Below are 14,908 nucleotides of genomic sequence, written 5' to 3' on the forward strand. Positions count from 1 at the left end.
AAATATTGCAGCACTGACTTATTTATCTCTCCACTAACTTCATGAAGCCCCCACAAATTGCAGAACTTTTTTTTGCGAAATTTTTTGCAGCGCTTACCATGGCACTTTGCTTAGATTGCTCTCCTGCTCTTCTTCTTTATGCTTCTTTTCATAATTAGGTTTTGCATCTTCAGAATTGCTCGAGAAAAAAGCCCCAGCTGCTGCGGCGCTGCTCCTCCTTTGCTCGCAAAATGTTCGCGCCGGGAGCTTTTGCCGCGGGCGCAGGGGACAGCGACGAATCATGCGCAACATCACGCCTCGCTCCGATCGTTTCGTGCTGCATCTTTGCATGGCTTTCTCGCGTCTTGTGGGACACTGAATCATTCGGATCCTTTCGCCTGTCTGCTTCCTCTGACGCCCTGCAAGAGCTGCCTGGCAGAGGTGCGCCGCCACTGTTCTTGCTGCCACCTACCTGAATCTTAAAGGATCAACGCATTTTACCCAACCATTTTTTTTCGAATGCAGTTTTCCCGCTTGTACTACTTCCCAGGATTTCAATTTCTTTTTACAATTTTTTCGTTCACCCGTGAAAAGACCGATATCGCGAAATTTCGGTCATCTTTCATCATCTACTTCATGAAATTTTGGTAAAATTTTAATCCCTGCTACTGCCTATACCATTGAATTGGCTTTACTATTCGTGCTGGAATTTCTTCAGGTAAAAACATCAAATTTTCACTCTGAAAAAGTGCACACATGCGCATGCAGTCAAGCTCGACATTTTACTTTGGATCCATGATGGGCAATGAATGGACAAACAAACCTGATCTGCATGCTCTGCGTTTGTGACTGACTGATCATCAGAAGAACAGAAGGGGTCCAGCATCAAAAAGATGGTTTTCTGAGAAGGAAGCAACTTCGTTTTATGTAGCAAATATGCTGACACACTTATAGCTCTACTTTGCTTAAATCTGATGCAGATAGTCAGATGCTGAGTTGCTGTATTTTATGTTCTCCAAAGATCATACAGAGAGGTACAGTTGGATGTGGATCTGGGAATGTTGCTCAGGACAGTAAAATAAAGATCCATGTGATTCTGGCAAAGATTTTGTTGGAGTTGTTAAGCATACATGATAGTGGCATATGCAGTCACAACTTGCAATGCACTTTAGTACCATAGTTCACAGCTTTAAGCAAACTCCACATGATTTGCAGCCCGATCATGAGCTGCTCCTGAGTTGTATCTCAAATTGCTGCTTTTGTTTCAACTTGACCAGCTGAAAACCGGCAGACAGCGTGTGTGATGCTAAGAGTACCCTGTTAGCTTTTCCATGAGCACTGGATTGGTCCTGGACTCTTGAGCTTCGAAATGGGTAATTTTTGATATCTCGATCAGTTTTCTAGTCTTAGTGGTCATATAGTTGTGTCTTGTGTGCAACACTGCAAAGCACCAGAGTTAAAAAGAAAAAGGAAAACAAAAGGAGATGTCTGGTTTCTGAAATGGAAAATGAAGTGATTTTTTTTTTGTATATATGGGAACAGCGAGGAGATTGGAGTGAGCCCATGGATCAACCACCATGATGCTGTGTCTGCAAAGAGGGTGGCAGAACATAATCATCCCCTATCACATGCCTCCTTCTCTCAAGTAAAGTATTACCAATTAATTGATTGGTTACTACCCTCTTGCAATATCATTCATCTAAGTATCTTATCCCATACTACATCAACAGCTAGCAAATAAATAAATAATTAAAAACTGTCAATTTTACCTGAGAGCTATTCAATGGTTGTAACTTTAAGCCTGTATATATGCATGGTATATATAAGAATGCTCTTCATGTGGTAGGATTAGCAGCTGCCACACATGATTTGGAGAGTTGAGTGCTTAATCATGCAGGCTTGCAAAGTTTGACTGACTACATTTAACCATGTTCTACAGCAAGTTCACTTGCAGATGATCAAAATGCTATGTATGTAATTTGACAGAAGTTAAGCTAACCAGTACTTGTTCGTACTATTTCTGTACCTGCATACAGTGATGCAGGCAGAATAAGCTAGTACTATATATATGCGCAGCCAACGATCCAAAATCATCAAACGTTCTGGCCTGCTTGGCCTCAATCGCCTTCGTATAAAGATCCCCATCTCTTCACGCGCCAAGACGCACAAAGCTCTCACGCATAAGCCAGAGACATACACTGATACACCTAGCTGTCGTGTGATTGGCCGGCCGGAGAGAGGTGTGATCAATCCATGGACGAGTCGTGGAGGTGCACGATGGGCTCGGTGCTGCCGCGGCTGCGGTCGCCGGACCAGCACGCCGGAGGCGGCAGCCAGAGCCTGGCCCCCGACGATTTCCGGGACGTGTTCGGCGGACCGCCGCGCACCGTGCTCCTCCGCAACTTCCACGGCGAGGCGGCTGACTACCACTCACCGACGGGCCACCAGTACACGAACTACGGCGATGCTTTCTGCCGCCGGCAGTATGGCGACGGCAGAGGCCAGCTGGCTCCGGCGCCGGCCGTGCCCACAGAGGTGGGCTTCTTTGACGATATCTTTGGCACCCGTCACATGAGGTCGCGGTCGAGGTCCAAGTCGAAGTCCTCGTCGGCGGTCAACTCTGAGGAGTTGCCCTCTGGCTTCTGCCGGCCGGTGGCCTCCGGCGGCCACTTCGACGCCACGCTCTCGTCATTCACATCCAGGCTCAGGTAGAAGTTCATTGACAATCGTGCCTCGAATTAGCTAGAACTACAAGATGCATGCATGGAGAAGCGCGTGAAGAACGTGTCATGCTCAGGCATGCATTACAGATGTTATGCATCGATCATTAACGCAAAAATGTTCGTGTCGTTCTTGGCAGACCGGTGACGATCCATTCGCGGCGGTACGACTCGTCGCCGCCGTCGACGGCGTCCACGAGAGGGGAGTACCAGAGCAGCTTCACATGCTCGACGGCCGCGTACCCGGCGGCTCGCTACTACTACGGCGCCGACTTCAAGGCCGGCAGAGCGAACCACAGCAGCGCCGCCGACAGCTCGGCGGTCGCGAACCACCACCGGCAGCACCGCGCGTGCAGTAGCTTCTGCTGCTTCACGTCAAACCCGGAGACCAACAGCAACGCGCCCAGCTTCCGGCGGACACGCAGGGCGCGGTCGCCCGCGACCGAGACCACCATCACCGATTTCTCTAACGCCGACTACGATTACGGGTACTACTGCTCGCCGCCGTCAGCCACCACGTCGTCGCTCTTCACCAACCCACTGGCGAGGACGCCGCGGCGGCTGGAGGAGGTGGTAATGGAGGTGAGGGAGCGGGCGCCACTGCTGATGGACGACGGCGATATTGACAGCGTCGGCGCTGCGGCTGTGGACGAGGCGATTGCCTGGGCCAAGGAGAGGTTCTGGAGCCAAGCCAATTAAGTGAACAGCCAGGATCAAGTCATCGAGATGAGACCCTCAACGACGTCCAATTCTTCGATCCTCGATTCATGGCGTGCCTTTGTAATTCCATCGCCACATTCTAGTTTAGGTGCCACGTGACGATGTGTTGAGATCAATATTTTGTAATGCTTCATTCATTATGGAAGATTGAACACATTTTTTATTTAAAAAAAAGGATTGAACAGCACATTATACGGAGCAAACTTATAAGCTAACAAAATGTAATTTGCAGAACGAATGGCTTAACAATGTGTTATGATACTCTTTTGACAGAAGCCAATTCGTATTTTTTTTCTATTTGTATTGAGTTCCTTCAACTTATATGGCTACATAATATCTGGTGATCATTGCAATCAGTAATATGCATATTTTGCCGCCACCTGTAGCAAAAAACACTACATGTGTAGCTGGGCTGGCTCTGAAAATGCTGGGCCATTTCTTGATTCTAAATTTCTGCAATGTTACACAAAACCTGGGCTGTGAAAAGAATGCAATGAACCGACGTATACAAAATTTTCCAAGTGGAACACTAGGCCTGTGGCGAGGTTCAGCTTTCTATTCACTTTGTGAATGTCAAACACCTTGCTATTTTGTCCTTGTGATGACTCTCTCCGTGATATCAATAAGAGCGCGCCTTGAAGTCAGAACATCCTCATCGTCGCTATCCGGGAGGGATTCTATAGCCTTGATTGCACGGTTGGCGTGTTCTCGCGCAAGCTCTTTTGTCCTTTCAATTCCACGGCTCTTCTGGAGATAATCAAGGGCCTGTGATTTGCAGAAACGTAGATCATTCAGTTAATATGGTTCCTCCCTCTCACTGTTACTGTGGAAATACAGAATATATGCATTTTCAAGTGTGCAAGAATGTGACATTAAATGCAACAATTCATTGCTCAACATATAATGTGGCTATGATGACCGATAACATTCAGCGATAACAGTACAAAATCTTAAATCAGTTATAACAGTCTATACTGTTAATTTCCTGGTATACTATTCAAGTAGGTCCAAACACCACCACCACTTGAAACCAAAAATGCTTGTCGTAGGCCTAAATTATGAACCGAAGAAATACATATTTCTCTTTGTTAAAAACACATTATTTACCCTGTCTAAGTAGTGTCCAGAAACATGACACGGTGTTCATGCATCAATAGCATGATGAGCATCTGCACTTTGGTGTGACATTTGCAAATCACGCCTAAACGTTTGTCTATACCAAGTAGGTAGAATGAAAAATGAAAGAAACAAAGCTGTGCTAAGTCTACAATGATTACTCACAAGTTCAACGTTTGCAGGATTGTCGAAACCCTGGTCAACAACTTCATGTAGTTGCGGAAATTCCTCCATTGCATATAGCATCGGGGCAGTAATGATACCCTGCATCATGAATGCCATCATATTATAGACAAAACAACCATGAGAACGAACGAGAGAGTCACTAGGCATATGAACAAGGGTTTAGCCTAACCATATTCAACATCTAATTTCAGTAACTTCACTACAAAGACACATCATTATTTTCATAAAAAATAAAAAATAAGCCCCATCATATCCAACCTATCTAGGATAACAATAATCCTTTTCTACACAGTTCTGCTATGTGAAATTGACATGTCAATGCAAATCCAGTAACTGAAAAGTGAAAACTCATGGACCCACTAAATGTAACAATCAGTCAATCATGTTAACCACCAAATTCAGATATTTCTTGCGAAATCTATCACAAGAGTGGTGTGTTCAAAGATAGCAGCGAACAGAATTACAGCAACAAGTTTTGTGTGCGGCAGAATGCAGTATATGCATATTAACTAATGAAGCATTGTTAACAGTAGCCAGCAAAAGCTTATACAAATCTCCCCTAACATGTCTTCTAAACGAACATGTTAAACACATAATATGCCTTGGTAGACGATAAATGCGTATTTCAGATGATAGACAGGAAAAACAAACATCACAAAAACTAGGGGATGGCTGTTATTACATGATGAATATCAGATAATGAACCCTTCCCAAGGGATGCAGAGGTTCCGGTAAAATCAAGAACATCGTCGATCAACTGGAAGGCTAGACCCTGCAAGGATTCCAAGATAGCTAAGTTGCAGCGAAAATTTTACAGGATTACCTTAAAAGGAAATCTTGTTTCAGAAAAAGAGGAAGGAAACATAAGATGTTTTACAAACCAGATTTCGACCATATTCGTAAGCAAGCATTGAGACCTCGGCGGTGTGCCCTGCAAGAATAGCAACAGCCCTGCAACTATTTGATATCAATGATGCTGTTTTGTAGTATGTCTTCTGCAGGTAGTATTCCATGCTGCACGTTTTTTGGAATTCATATCAGAACTAGCAAACGAAGACATCGAATTGAACGGAAATAATAAAGTCAAATAAAGAAGCAGGCATACAATTTCACTCTGCAGCTCTTTGTATAGAATATTAGATCTGACTAGAGCAACTAAGCGTGTGATAGAGAGAAAATAGTAAACCTTCGTCGTTGCTCTCTGCTTGTTGAGATCTGCATGGTTTCACCAGTAACGAGATGTTCTACAGCAGTTGCCATTAGAGATACCACCTACAAAAACAAGGTTCAGAAACCAATTGGTACCAAAGACGATTTGCAAGAAAAGAGAGATGGCAAGGGTCAATTGAGAATTACAATACGAGCTAACCACGATGCTGCTAACGAATACGAAGGAAACAGAATTTAAGATCAGAACAAGTACTTGTATGAGAGATCCAAACATGTTAAAAGACGAGTCAAATTGTTAAACATCCATGGCTACTGACATCGTATAACAACTTTAATTTCCCTTAGACGATCATACAAAATAATTACATAGTTAAAAACAAATGAATAAGGTGCACACATTTACCTCAGTGTTCCCAAGTGCTGCAAGTGCCACACATGCTCTAGACAGGAGGAAGTCACCAGCCAGCACAGAAAGCTGCAGGCAGAACAATTTGAGGAATACTGATGTCAAACAATCTCAATTGTAGAAGATTCTCCATTCTAGCAGTAGAGTAACTCAAAGGAAGCAGTTCCAAGAACAAATATCTTAATACTGTTGTTCCTGTATCATCGAAAAAGTGCTTGTCATAACTTGAGGACGAAACTACAGACAGTCTGATGCTCAGAAACTTCAAATTTTCAAATGTCCTAACCACTTCATATTAACATGGAATCAAATGAAGACTTTGCCTGGAGGCCGGAGCACTAATTCACATCAAGTTACTGGAAGGTAAAGCTTTCATAGCTTTGGATTTCGAACAATTTAAGTGACTTGTACTTTCAATGCGAGGATAAAGCTGGTTGATTTGAATCACTTAGTATACTGCTTGTGTGAATAATGTGATGTGCAATACCTTGTTCCCCATAATGAGATTCAACGAACTGACGCCTCGCCTAGTATCAGCATCGTCTAGAACATCATCATGCAGAAGGCTTGCGACCTGTGATAGAGAACAGCTTGAGAATAAAAGCAAAATAACAAATGTGTCTGGGTCTGAAGGACAGCCACTATACTAACATGGATCATTTCAGTTATCTCGGCAATATTCTGCTGCCGTGTGCGGAGCTTATTTGCCAATATACTGAGAACTCCACCTTCTGTTGATTCTGACATAGGGAATTTCAGAGCTGATGCCATCAGCAACAAAACCTGCCAATACAAATTAAAACATAATAGATCAAGAAGAGGGGAGGCAACAACCAATAATAAAATGACATTGCAAGAACTAGTTTAAGAAATGCCAAAACTGAGATGTTACCGTAGGTCGGAATTTTTTTCCCTCAGCTCCCACCTTAAAAAAGTACTCAGCTGCTGATGCCAGTTTGGGGACCTACAAATGTAAAATTATTCCTCACTTTGAACAATTTCGGGATAATTGAAAATAAACAATGTGGTAATCGCTAGATCAATGAAGCATCAAATCATCCTGCTATCAGAAGTCTGGAGGAGAACTACACAGATAAGTTTCTATGAGCAGGATCAATTTCTTACTGACCTCAGCAGCCACCATGGATCGTAACCTATTTGCAAGAAGTGATAGCTCATCGGCAACTAATTCAAATGGATCTTGCTGTTCCTAATAACATAAGAAATTTAGAGTCTTAAGACTATCTTGCCATCAAGAAATAACAAATATACTATATTTTCATCATTAGCTTTCACATGTAACAACATAAAAAATGCTGAATTCAAAATAGACTAAGATCAGATAATCCTTTATTCCTGAAAACACAATTGAAGCTTTATTACAATTTCCATCTGAACGCAACTTTCCTTCAGGTTCTATACAACATAGTAATAAATTGCTGACTGCATGAAGAGAATACTTGGCCAGAGAATGGGAACATCAAACACAGTTTCCACGGTAAAAAGGGAAACAAATTGTCTTGTTCAAGTTTCAAATGTTATGTAGAGCCAAAAAAAAAAACTGAAAATGGATTCCTGACTAAATATATTTGACTGCATAACAAGTTTTTGATCAATTTAAAACTGAAAGACCATTTTATCCCAAGAAGCCATCAAGTGACATAGTGTATCGCAAAATTGTCCACAATGCTACAGAAAGGATCTATACGAATAACAAGATGTGATCAATTGAATCCAGTGATCCCCAATGAAGTAAACCGAACAGCCGATGTAGGCATGTAGCAGAATATCATGTGGAGTTTTGGACAGCTGAACAAGCCCAGTTTTCATATCTTTGTATGCAGGTACAAAGTAGTGTAACTTACTAGCTAGGGGTACGCATTTTGAGCTTATTTTTAAACGTCTTGACTGTTGTTTTATACTTTATTAATGAAACTGGGCCCTGTCCCTTTCCTTGGCAGAGAAAAAGGTACAGAGAGATCATCTCAAACTTAAAGATCAGCAGAAAACAAATCATTGCAGAAATAAGGATTCAACAGTTCAACTACCTCGGCCCTTGAAGCCCCGTCCTGGCGAATGTGGTATTGGGCATCATGTAACCATCTCGAACTCAGGAAAGCAGCTCCTCTGCAACCCACAACCTACTAATCCATACCAAAAGTACAGAACCTATCAGCATAGCAAAAAGGCGAATCCTACCTGCATACTTCAAGGATACATGGCCACCTATCATATCAATCGGATTTATTTGAAACCAGAAAGGATGCGGTTACCATTCCTCCGGATTAACGGAACTCAGCGAAACAAGAGGGGAAAACTAGTGCGAATGCGATCACTATCACTTCACAACTAGGAGAACGATCCCGCAAGGTTTCCTGGGGGCGCCACACCGTGCGAGCATAAACACAAACATATTGCGGGCGGGCGGGCAGCTCGGCCGCCACCAGCTACCGCCGCTGAGAGACCACGGCGCCAGAGGCCGCTACGAGGACCGCTAAGGATAGGAGGGAAACGGGGGGAGGAGTGGACCTCGCTCCGAATCTGGGAGGCGTGGGGAAGGTGGTGCCTCCCCAGGAGGGTGCCCGCGCCCGAGGAGGACGCCAAGAGCCTCTGCGCCTGGACCACGCTGCCTGCCCCGCTCCGGGCGGCCAGCGCCGCGCCGCGCCGCGCGAGAGACCACCGCCAGGACATGCTCCCTCCCGAGATCGTGGGGAGAGGGAGGGAAGACGAGCAGAGCTTGGAGAGGAAGTCAGAAGAAAAAACGAAGGTTGGGAGTTGGAGGCGGCACCGCTGGGTGTTGCGTGGATGCGCCCCGTCTGCCACGTCTGTTTGTGGAAGGCACACATGGGGTAGTGTGTTTTTCCGGAATTCTACTATTTATGACCGAATAGCTTACAATATTTCTTATACTAAGTTTTATATATCATCTTCATATGAATGACATATCGTAGATTAGATAGTTATTTGATGTCGTATCGTAGATTTTTTTTTCTTTTTTTCTTTTTCTTTTGAGAGGAATGAGCTAGTTTGCTCAACTATTTTGCTGTGTTTTTCACCATATAAAATTATAGTTTTATATTATCAAAGGTACAAATAATTATATTATGTGAAAGTGGTCCTACAAGTTTTAGTTTTTTATAATTAGATGTAAATTGTTGTAGTTTTATGAAATTTACTCTATTAAAATATAGTATTAATTACCTTACACACAAACAAATTCTTAGTATATAAAAAGTATAAATATTATTTTTTTTTCATGCAAGATAGTATATATACATATTTAATTTGGTCATGGTTTTTAATTTTTTCAAAATTTGAGATTGAAATCACCTGGCCATAATTTCTGCACTCATGAAGCCATCAATGGTTCACTAGCAGTGTAAGAAAAATGCATACTTGCAGTTGAATCTTCTTCCCTTTGCTTGTAGAAAAGAAAAACAGTGCAAATCTAAACTTGAGACACTCGTGGGGGGTTGGTGTACCAGGCGAGGTGGTGAACCAGGTTTATGTGGAGATTCTTTGGAGGAGTGTGTCCTGTTGTCAGCTCCTGAGCCACTCGAATAGTCACTCTCTCCAATCTAGAAGATCAAGTTGAACTTTTAAATTTTTATATTTTTAAATCGAAAATTAAAAAAATATGTGCCTATTTAAAAATAAAATATTGCATCAAATTCTCTCAAAATTCAAAACACTATTGAAATAGTTATAAAAAGTCTAAAATTTTTAGAACAATAGGAATCTAGATTTGTAATTTTTCATAACAAACATATATATAAATTTTTTTATTATAAAAATAAAAAATTGCGATCAGGCCCGCCTTCTGGGCCGGTTTCGTTTTTGTGTCGTTAATACTTTCGCCGAAAAGCACAATTGTCTAAGATGGGCTGACCCAGCTTGATTTCTTGGAAGCTGTACTACTCAGGACGTCAAAAGCCCAACAATTTGGAATAGGCCGAGACAGACATTGCCTGCCACCGAACCTTCCTTCTCATATTGGGCCCGTGGCGTCCTCTCCGCGTGGTAAGGCAAAACGTGACCTGTTTATTTTTATATTTTTTAAACCCGAAAATTGTAAATATATGATGTGTTTGGTACAGCTTCACTCTAGATTTTTTAGATCTTCTCTAAAAATCAATGGTGGAGTAGATCTGCCATAGAGCTGGAATTGTTAGTGAAGATGTTTTGCTAGCAGGATAAATCTAGATTCAGGAATAAGAGATTTTTGGTGGAATTGTCAATGTTACCTTTATGTTGTTACATGTACACTGTTTTTTTATATATTAGAATTTATGATTGATTAATACCGCATTCATTTAGATATACTATAGCGAAATTGATCATGGTGTATGATTTGACCTAAACATGTATGCTGGGTAGTAACTTATGATTTGTGACATTTTGAATTGAAGCATGGTAACTGAAAATTTATCAGAATCGATACATTCACAACATTAAACCCCTACTCCTAAATCGGTACATTCATGTGTGCTGTATGATATGCATGTTCAGACTTCAGTGTGATTCACTCCAGCATATGCTCATTTCAAATGATACTTATACTCTTAGAACTATAAACAGAGACGCTTGATAGCGAATCAATAAAATTTGTTTGTCCAATAATCCAACTGAAAACAATATTTACCAATATACCAAACAATGGCCAAGTTCTGATGGCACCAGACATAGTTATTGGTAAACTGCAATAGCTTATTCTGTGGTTAAGAACAAGAAACTGCAGGTTGAAGTGACACATGATTCCTCACCACACTCGTATTTAGGGCACATCAGCGTTCAGTTCTTCACGGTGGTGACATGCCTCAGAAGCATCTGAATGACTTCGAGGGAGATGCTTGCAGCCTGTTGGTTGAGTTGTTCAATTTTTGCCGCTGTCTCTTGCTCAAGACGCTTGACGTTTGCACTCGAGTCATAAGTCAACAAAACATGGCAGTATCAAATAGGTATTGTAAATCATTATGGGACGAACAACAATATCAACATGGTTTTATAAATAAAATCATTCTGGGAGGAACAACAGTATCAACAGGTATTGTGATGTCAATATGAGGTATAATGTTGATACAATGGACTCAATGGAGTGTTGTATTTGTTTGTGTATCACTTTGACACAATGGAGTGTCAATCAGCAAACATAATCTGCATGATCAAGGTCTTGTTTGTTTCAACTTGCAGATTGTAGATTGTGATCATAATCTATAAGTTAAAATAAATAGGTAGATTGTGCAATTCAGCTTTTAACAATCCAACCCCCAGATTGTGACAATCCAGCAATCTGTCTTCCACCAGCTTATACAGATTATACAATCTAGTTTTTACAATCTAACTTATTACAATCCACAATCTACAAACTGTTTTTTTATAATCTCCAGCTAAAACAAGCATGCCCCAACAAAAGAATATTTTAGACATTTTCAGCGCTGCAACTTTCAGTATTAAAGGGATAGATATAAGTAGCATTACATAAACATGTCTGTGTATCTATAACACTGGTAAGAGCACTAGCACATAAACATGTCTGTGTATCTATGACTTAGCTTAATCAATTTTCCCAAACAAGTGCATTCTTCAACTAGCAGTTGAAATATCACTCCCTCAAAGTTACACAAACTGGTCAATAAACTAAAAGCTAAATACAAGGGAATGCACAACCAGGAAGTTTTTCATATGATCGGAGAAACAGTGACTAATAATGTATTAATATGTTATGCCATCAATCAACGGATGCCATATAGGCAAAACTGCACGGTAAGCCCACAAACTATTTGACTATTGCCGAACAACATGATCCCGCTAGTAGCACAAACACATACTTGTCAACAGGTAATGAGATGCCTATCAATAAGACTACCACGATGGGAGTGTAGATGTGAATTACAACTCATGCTTATCCCACTAATCGATGATTAATTGTTGTTCTGATGAACAACATCTCCCGAGAGATTTGAAGCATCCACTCAATTATAGTGTAGACACATGAAGAAATTAAGGTGATCGGGATTAAGGAAACAAGAACAATGATGTGTTTCTAACAGTCTTGCAAAACGAAGCAAAGCAACAAAGCTGGTTCAGTTATCAGCACAACAGTGACGGTGGCAGCACGAGGATCTCCAGTTTGTCGGCGGGTTTCACTGGCATGGTGGTTCGTGGCCTGGTCACCCCGACGTCTCCCTCACCTACACTACTACAGAAAACTTCATCTATAACTATTCAAAACGCCCATATGTAACCGGTGAACAAACTAATTGGTCACTAATGCAGGTGGCTCATATGTAACTAGTGTTCACGCATTAGTGATTAGTGCATCTAACTTGCAAAAAGAAAATCCGCACTTGCTAGGCGCTTGTGGGGATCGAACTCGAGACCTCCAGCCTTCACACAAGCCCACCTACCATCGGACCACCAAACTTTTTTTATCTTAATAGAATATGCATTCTATTTTAATATTCTTGTCCTCACTCATCTATAACAGTTCATAGTTATGAACCGTTATAGATGACTCTTCATCTATAACAGTTTGTTATTTCAGCTATATCTCAAACGGGTTTCTTTACCAACCGTTAGATATTATATAATTTCAAATGGTTCTACTTGAACCGTTAGAGATGAGGGGTCGGGGATGAGCCTTTCTCTAGTAGAAGCACTACTCCTCAGCCCATTATACTTTCTTCACATGTCTAGTATATTGAACATCACTAGATCGATTTGTACGCTTTAATCGGTCATGGACTGGACGTGATATTCTATCAAATACCGGTCTCTGTGGTGCTGTCCACATCGAATAAAAAGGATTAAATTGCATAGGAGGGGGTGGCATCCACATACCGTTATAGCCCCAAGTTGGGCAAGGAGGAAAATGCATTGGAGGAGTCATTCATGACCATAGTGCCATACCGAATGGCGGGTAGATGTGAGTAGCATTATCCTCCCTTGATTGATGATGATTGCACACTCCTTGTCTTGAAGGTGATCTTGATCACTTAGCTCCACTTGTCCAATTTGTATTTGCTTGGATGGCATTATCTTTCTTATATGTAGATAAGAGTTGCTTGAAAATGGGCTTGAATTTCTCAACCTTGTCATATTTCTTCATCTCATTGATTTTCCACTTTCCAACCTCCGGATTCTTTGGCTTGATCATCTTTGGCTTAGCATTGACATGCCCCCTGACAGCTGAAGTGTTCTCCGTAATCTTGACCAATCCTTTGCCTATGGGAGTTTTTTCAAGTAACGCCTCTCTCAACAAGTTTTTGTTCTTCTTCAAAGGCTTTGGCCTTTCTTCACTAACAATTACGGTTTTCCCTTTGGCTTGACTTGGCCGAATTAATATGCTCTTATCTTGTAGAACCATATTAACCGGGAACAGTTGAAGGTCTACTTGCATCTCCACAAACTTCAATCGTCCTTCATTAATGGCCGATTGAATCTGTCGACAGAAAATATTGTAATTGTTAGTGGCATGAGAATAAGAATTATACCATTTACAATAAGCTCGCCTCTTTAATTCATCTAATGGTAGAATCAGATGACCATGAGGCAGCTTAATTTGTTTTTCATGTAGCAAGTAATCAAATATTCTATCACACTTTACTATATCAAAAATAAACATAATTTCTTCTTGCCGATTCTTAGGAGGTATCGGTATAAGAGCAGAGCAAACGAATGATTTAGACTTAGAAGACCAAGCTCATTCGGCCACACATACATCAACATCATCATCGTCCAAATTTTTAGATTCATACTCAAGCATATGCACATTAGGACGATCATCTTTTACCCTATCATTTGATCTATGAAAATTTCTAGACTCTTTAGCCCGGCTTTCTTGAGTCAAAGTTTTTTTAATACTTGACTAACATCTAAGAAATTGTGATTCTCTAGCTTTTCCTTTAAATGAGAAAGTAAACCAGAATAAGCTAAGTCGGTCAAATTTTTATTAGAAATTGTCAAATTAAAACATCAGTTTCTTGTATATCTAAACCTTCAAATGTATTCAACGATGAGCTCATTATGTTTTTATTTAACCAATGTTAAATGTGACAATCTAAGCTTAGTGTCTCCAGTATAAAATTATTCATAAAATTTCTGTTCTAATTGGGACCACGTATAAATAGAATTAAGTGCTAAAGAAGTAAACCAGGTAAATACAAGGCCAGACAATGATAAAGGAAACAATCTCAATTTTAACATATCACCATACTGCAAGATAAATTGAGCGATATGTTTTAGAGTAGGTCCACCATCATCCCAATAAACTTAATAAACTCATATACTCTATATCCTCTAGGATATTGAATATTATCATAGAAATCAGGGTATGGTTTTTAATAGACACATGCTCTATCCTTAGATTTTATCCCAAAGTGTTCCTTCAAAATACTGCTCATGTGCTCTCTAATATTTTCATGCCCCATAGGTTGCTTGACCGGGGGCTAAGTAGGAATCGCATTAGTTTGTTGCTACTGTCCAAAAGAATGTGATGGTGTATCATGAGAATGCGGCACAATAGGCCGCGGATATGGAGTACTTTGTGGAGGCACTTTGAAACAAGCTTTCTACAATGGACCATAAGGGATACCAGAGCCTTGTGGAGGTA

At 41.0% G+C, this 14,908-nt stretch overlaps 2 protein-coding genes across 3 annotated transcripts; one reads left to right on the forward strand and one right to left on the reverse strand.

Moving 5' to 3' along the window:
• The first annotated feature begins 2,089 nt into the window (after positions 1–2,089).
• Positions 2,090–3,653, forward strand: LOC133927231 (uncharacterized). The gene is made up of 2 exons (XM_062373595.1): positions 2,090–2,687; positions 2,840–3,653. Exons 1-2 carry the CDS (start codon positions 2,233–2,235, stop codon positions 3,396–3,398), a joined length of 1,014 nt encoding a protein of 337 aa, XP_062229579.1. The 5' UTR covers positions 2,090–2,232; the 3' UTR covers positions 3,399–3,653.
• Positions 3,654–3,670: 17 nt separating this feature from the next.
• On the reverse strand, positions 3,671–9,119 carry LOC133927230 (solanesyl-diphosphate synthase 1, mitochondrial). Of its 2 annotated transcripts, none has more exons than XM_062373592.1 (12): positions 8,827–9,119; positions 8,346–8,438; positions 7,427–7,507; positions 7,190–7,261; positions 6,949–7,080; positions 6,785–6,871; positions 6,295–6,366; positions 5,908–5,993; positions 5,603–5,735; positions 5,404–5,493; positions 4,701–4,799; positions 3,671–4,184 (listed from the first exon to the last, which is right to left on the reverse strand). In XM_062373592.1, exons 1-12 carry the CDS (start codon positions 8,986–8,988, stop codon positions 4,005–4,007), a joined length of 1,287 nt encoding a protein of 428 aa, XP_062229576.1. In that variant the 5' UTR covers positions 8,989–9,119; the 3' UTR covers positions 3,671–4,004. The 2 variants fall into 2 exon arrangements, with proteins under 2 accessions (XP_062229576.1, XP_062229578.1); XM_062373594.1 differs by having other exon boundaries at positions 8,346–8,441; positions 8,827–8,967.
• Between the last annotated feature and the right edge of the window lie 5,789 nt (positions 9,120–14,908).

Source organism: Phragmites australis, chromosome 8 (genome assembly GCF_958298935.1).
Source record: "Phragmites australis chromosome 8, lpPhrAust1.1, whole genome shotgun sequence".
Taxonomy (NCBI): domain Eukaryota; kingdom Viridiplantae; phylum Streptophyta; class Magnoliopsida; order Poales; family Poaceae; genus Phragmites; species Phragmites australis.

Bases quoted from the DNA above. Each gene is read 5' to 3' on its own strand.
- LOC133927231 (XM_062373595.1), top strand. From the start codon at position 2,233: ATGGACGAGTCGTGGAGGTGCACGATGGGCTCGGTGCTGCCGCGGCTG. The intron at 2,688-2,839 runs GTAGAAGTTCAT...CGTTCTTGGCAG, and splicing joins TCATTCACATCCAGGCTCAG to ACCGGTGACGATCCATTCGC.
- LOC133927230 (XM_062373592.1), bottom strand. From the start codon at position 8,988: ATGTCCTGGCGGTGGTCTCTCGCGCGGCGCGGCGCGGCGCTGGCCGCC. The intron at 5,994-6,294 runs GTAAATGTGTGC...TTGTTTTTGTAG, and splicing joins CAGCACTTGGGAACACTGAG to GTGGTATCTCTAATGGCAAC. The intron at 4,185-4,700 runs GTGAGTAATCAT...TGCAAATCACAG, and splicing joins ATCCTGCAAACGTTGAACTT to GCCCTTGATTATCTCCAGAA.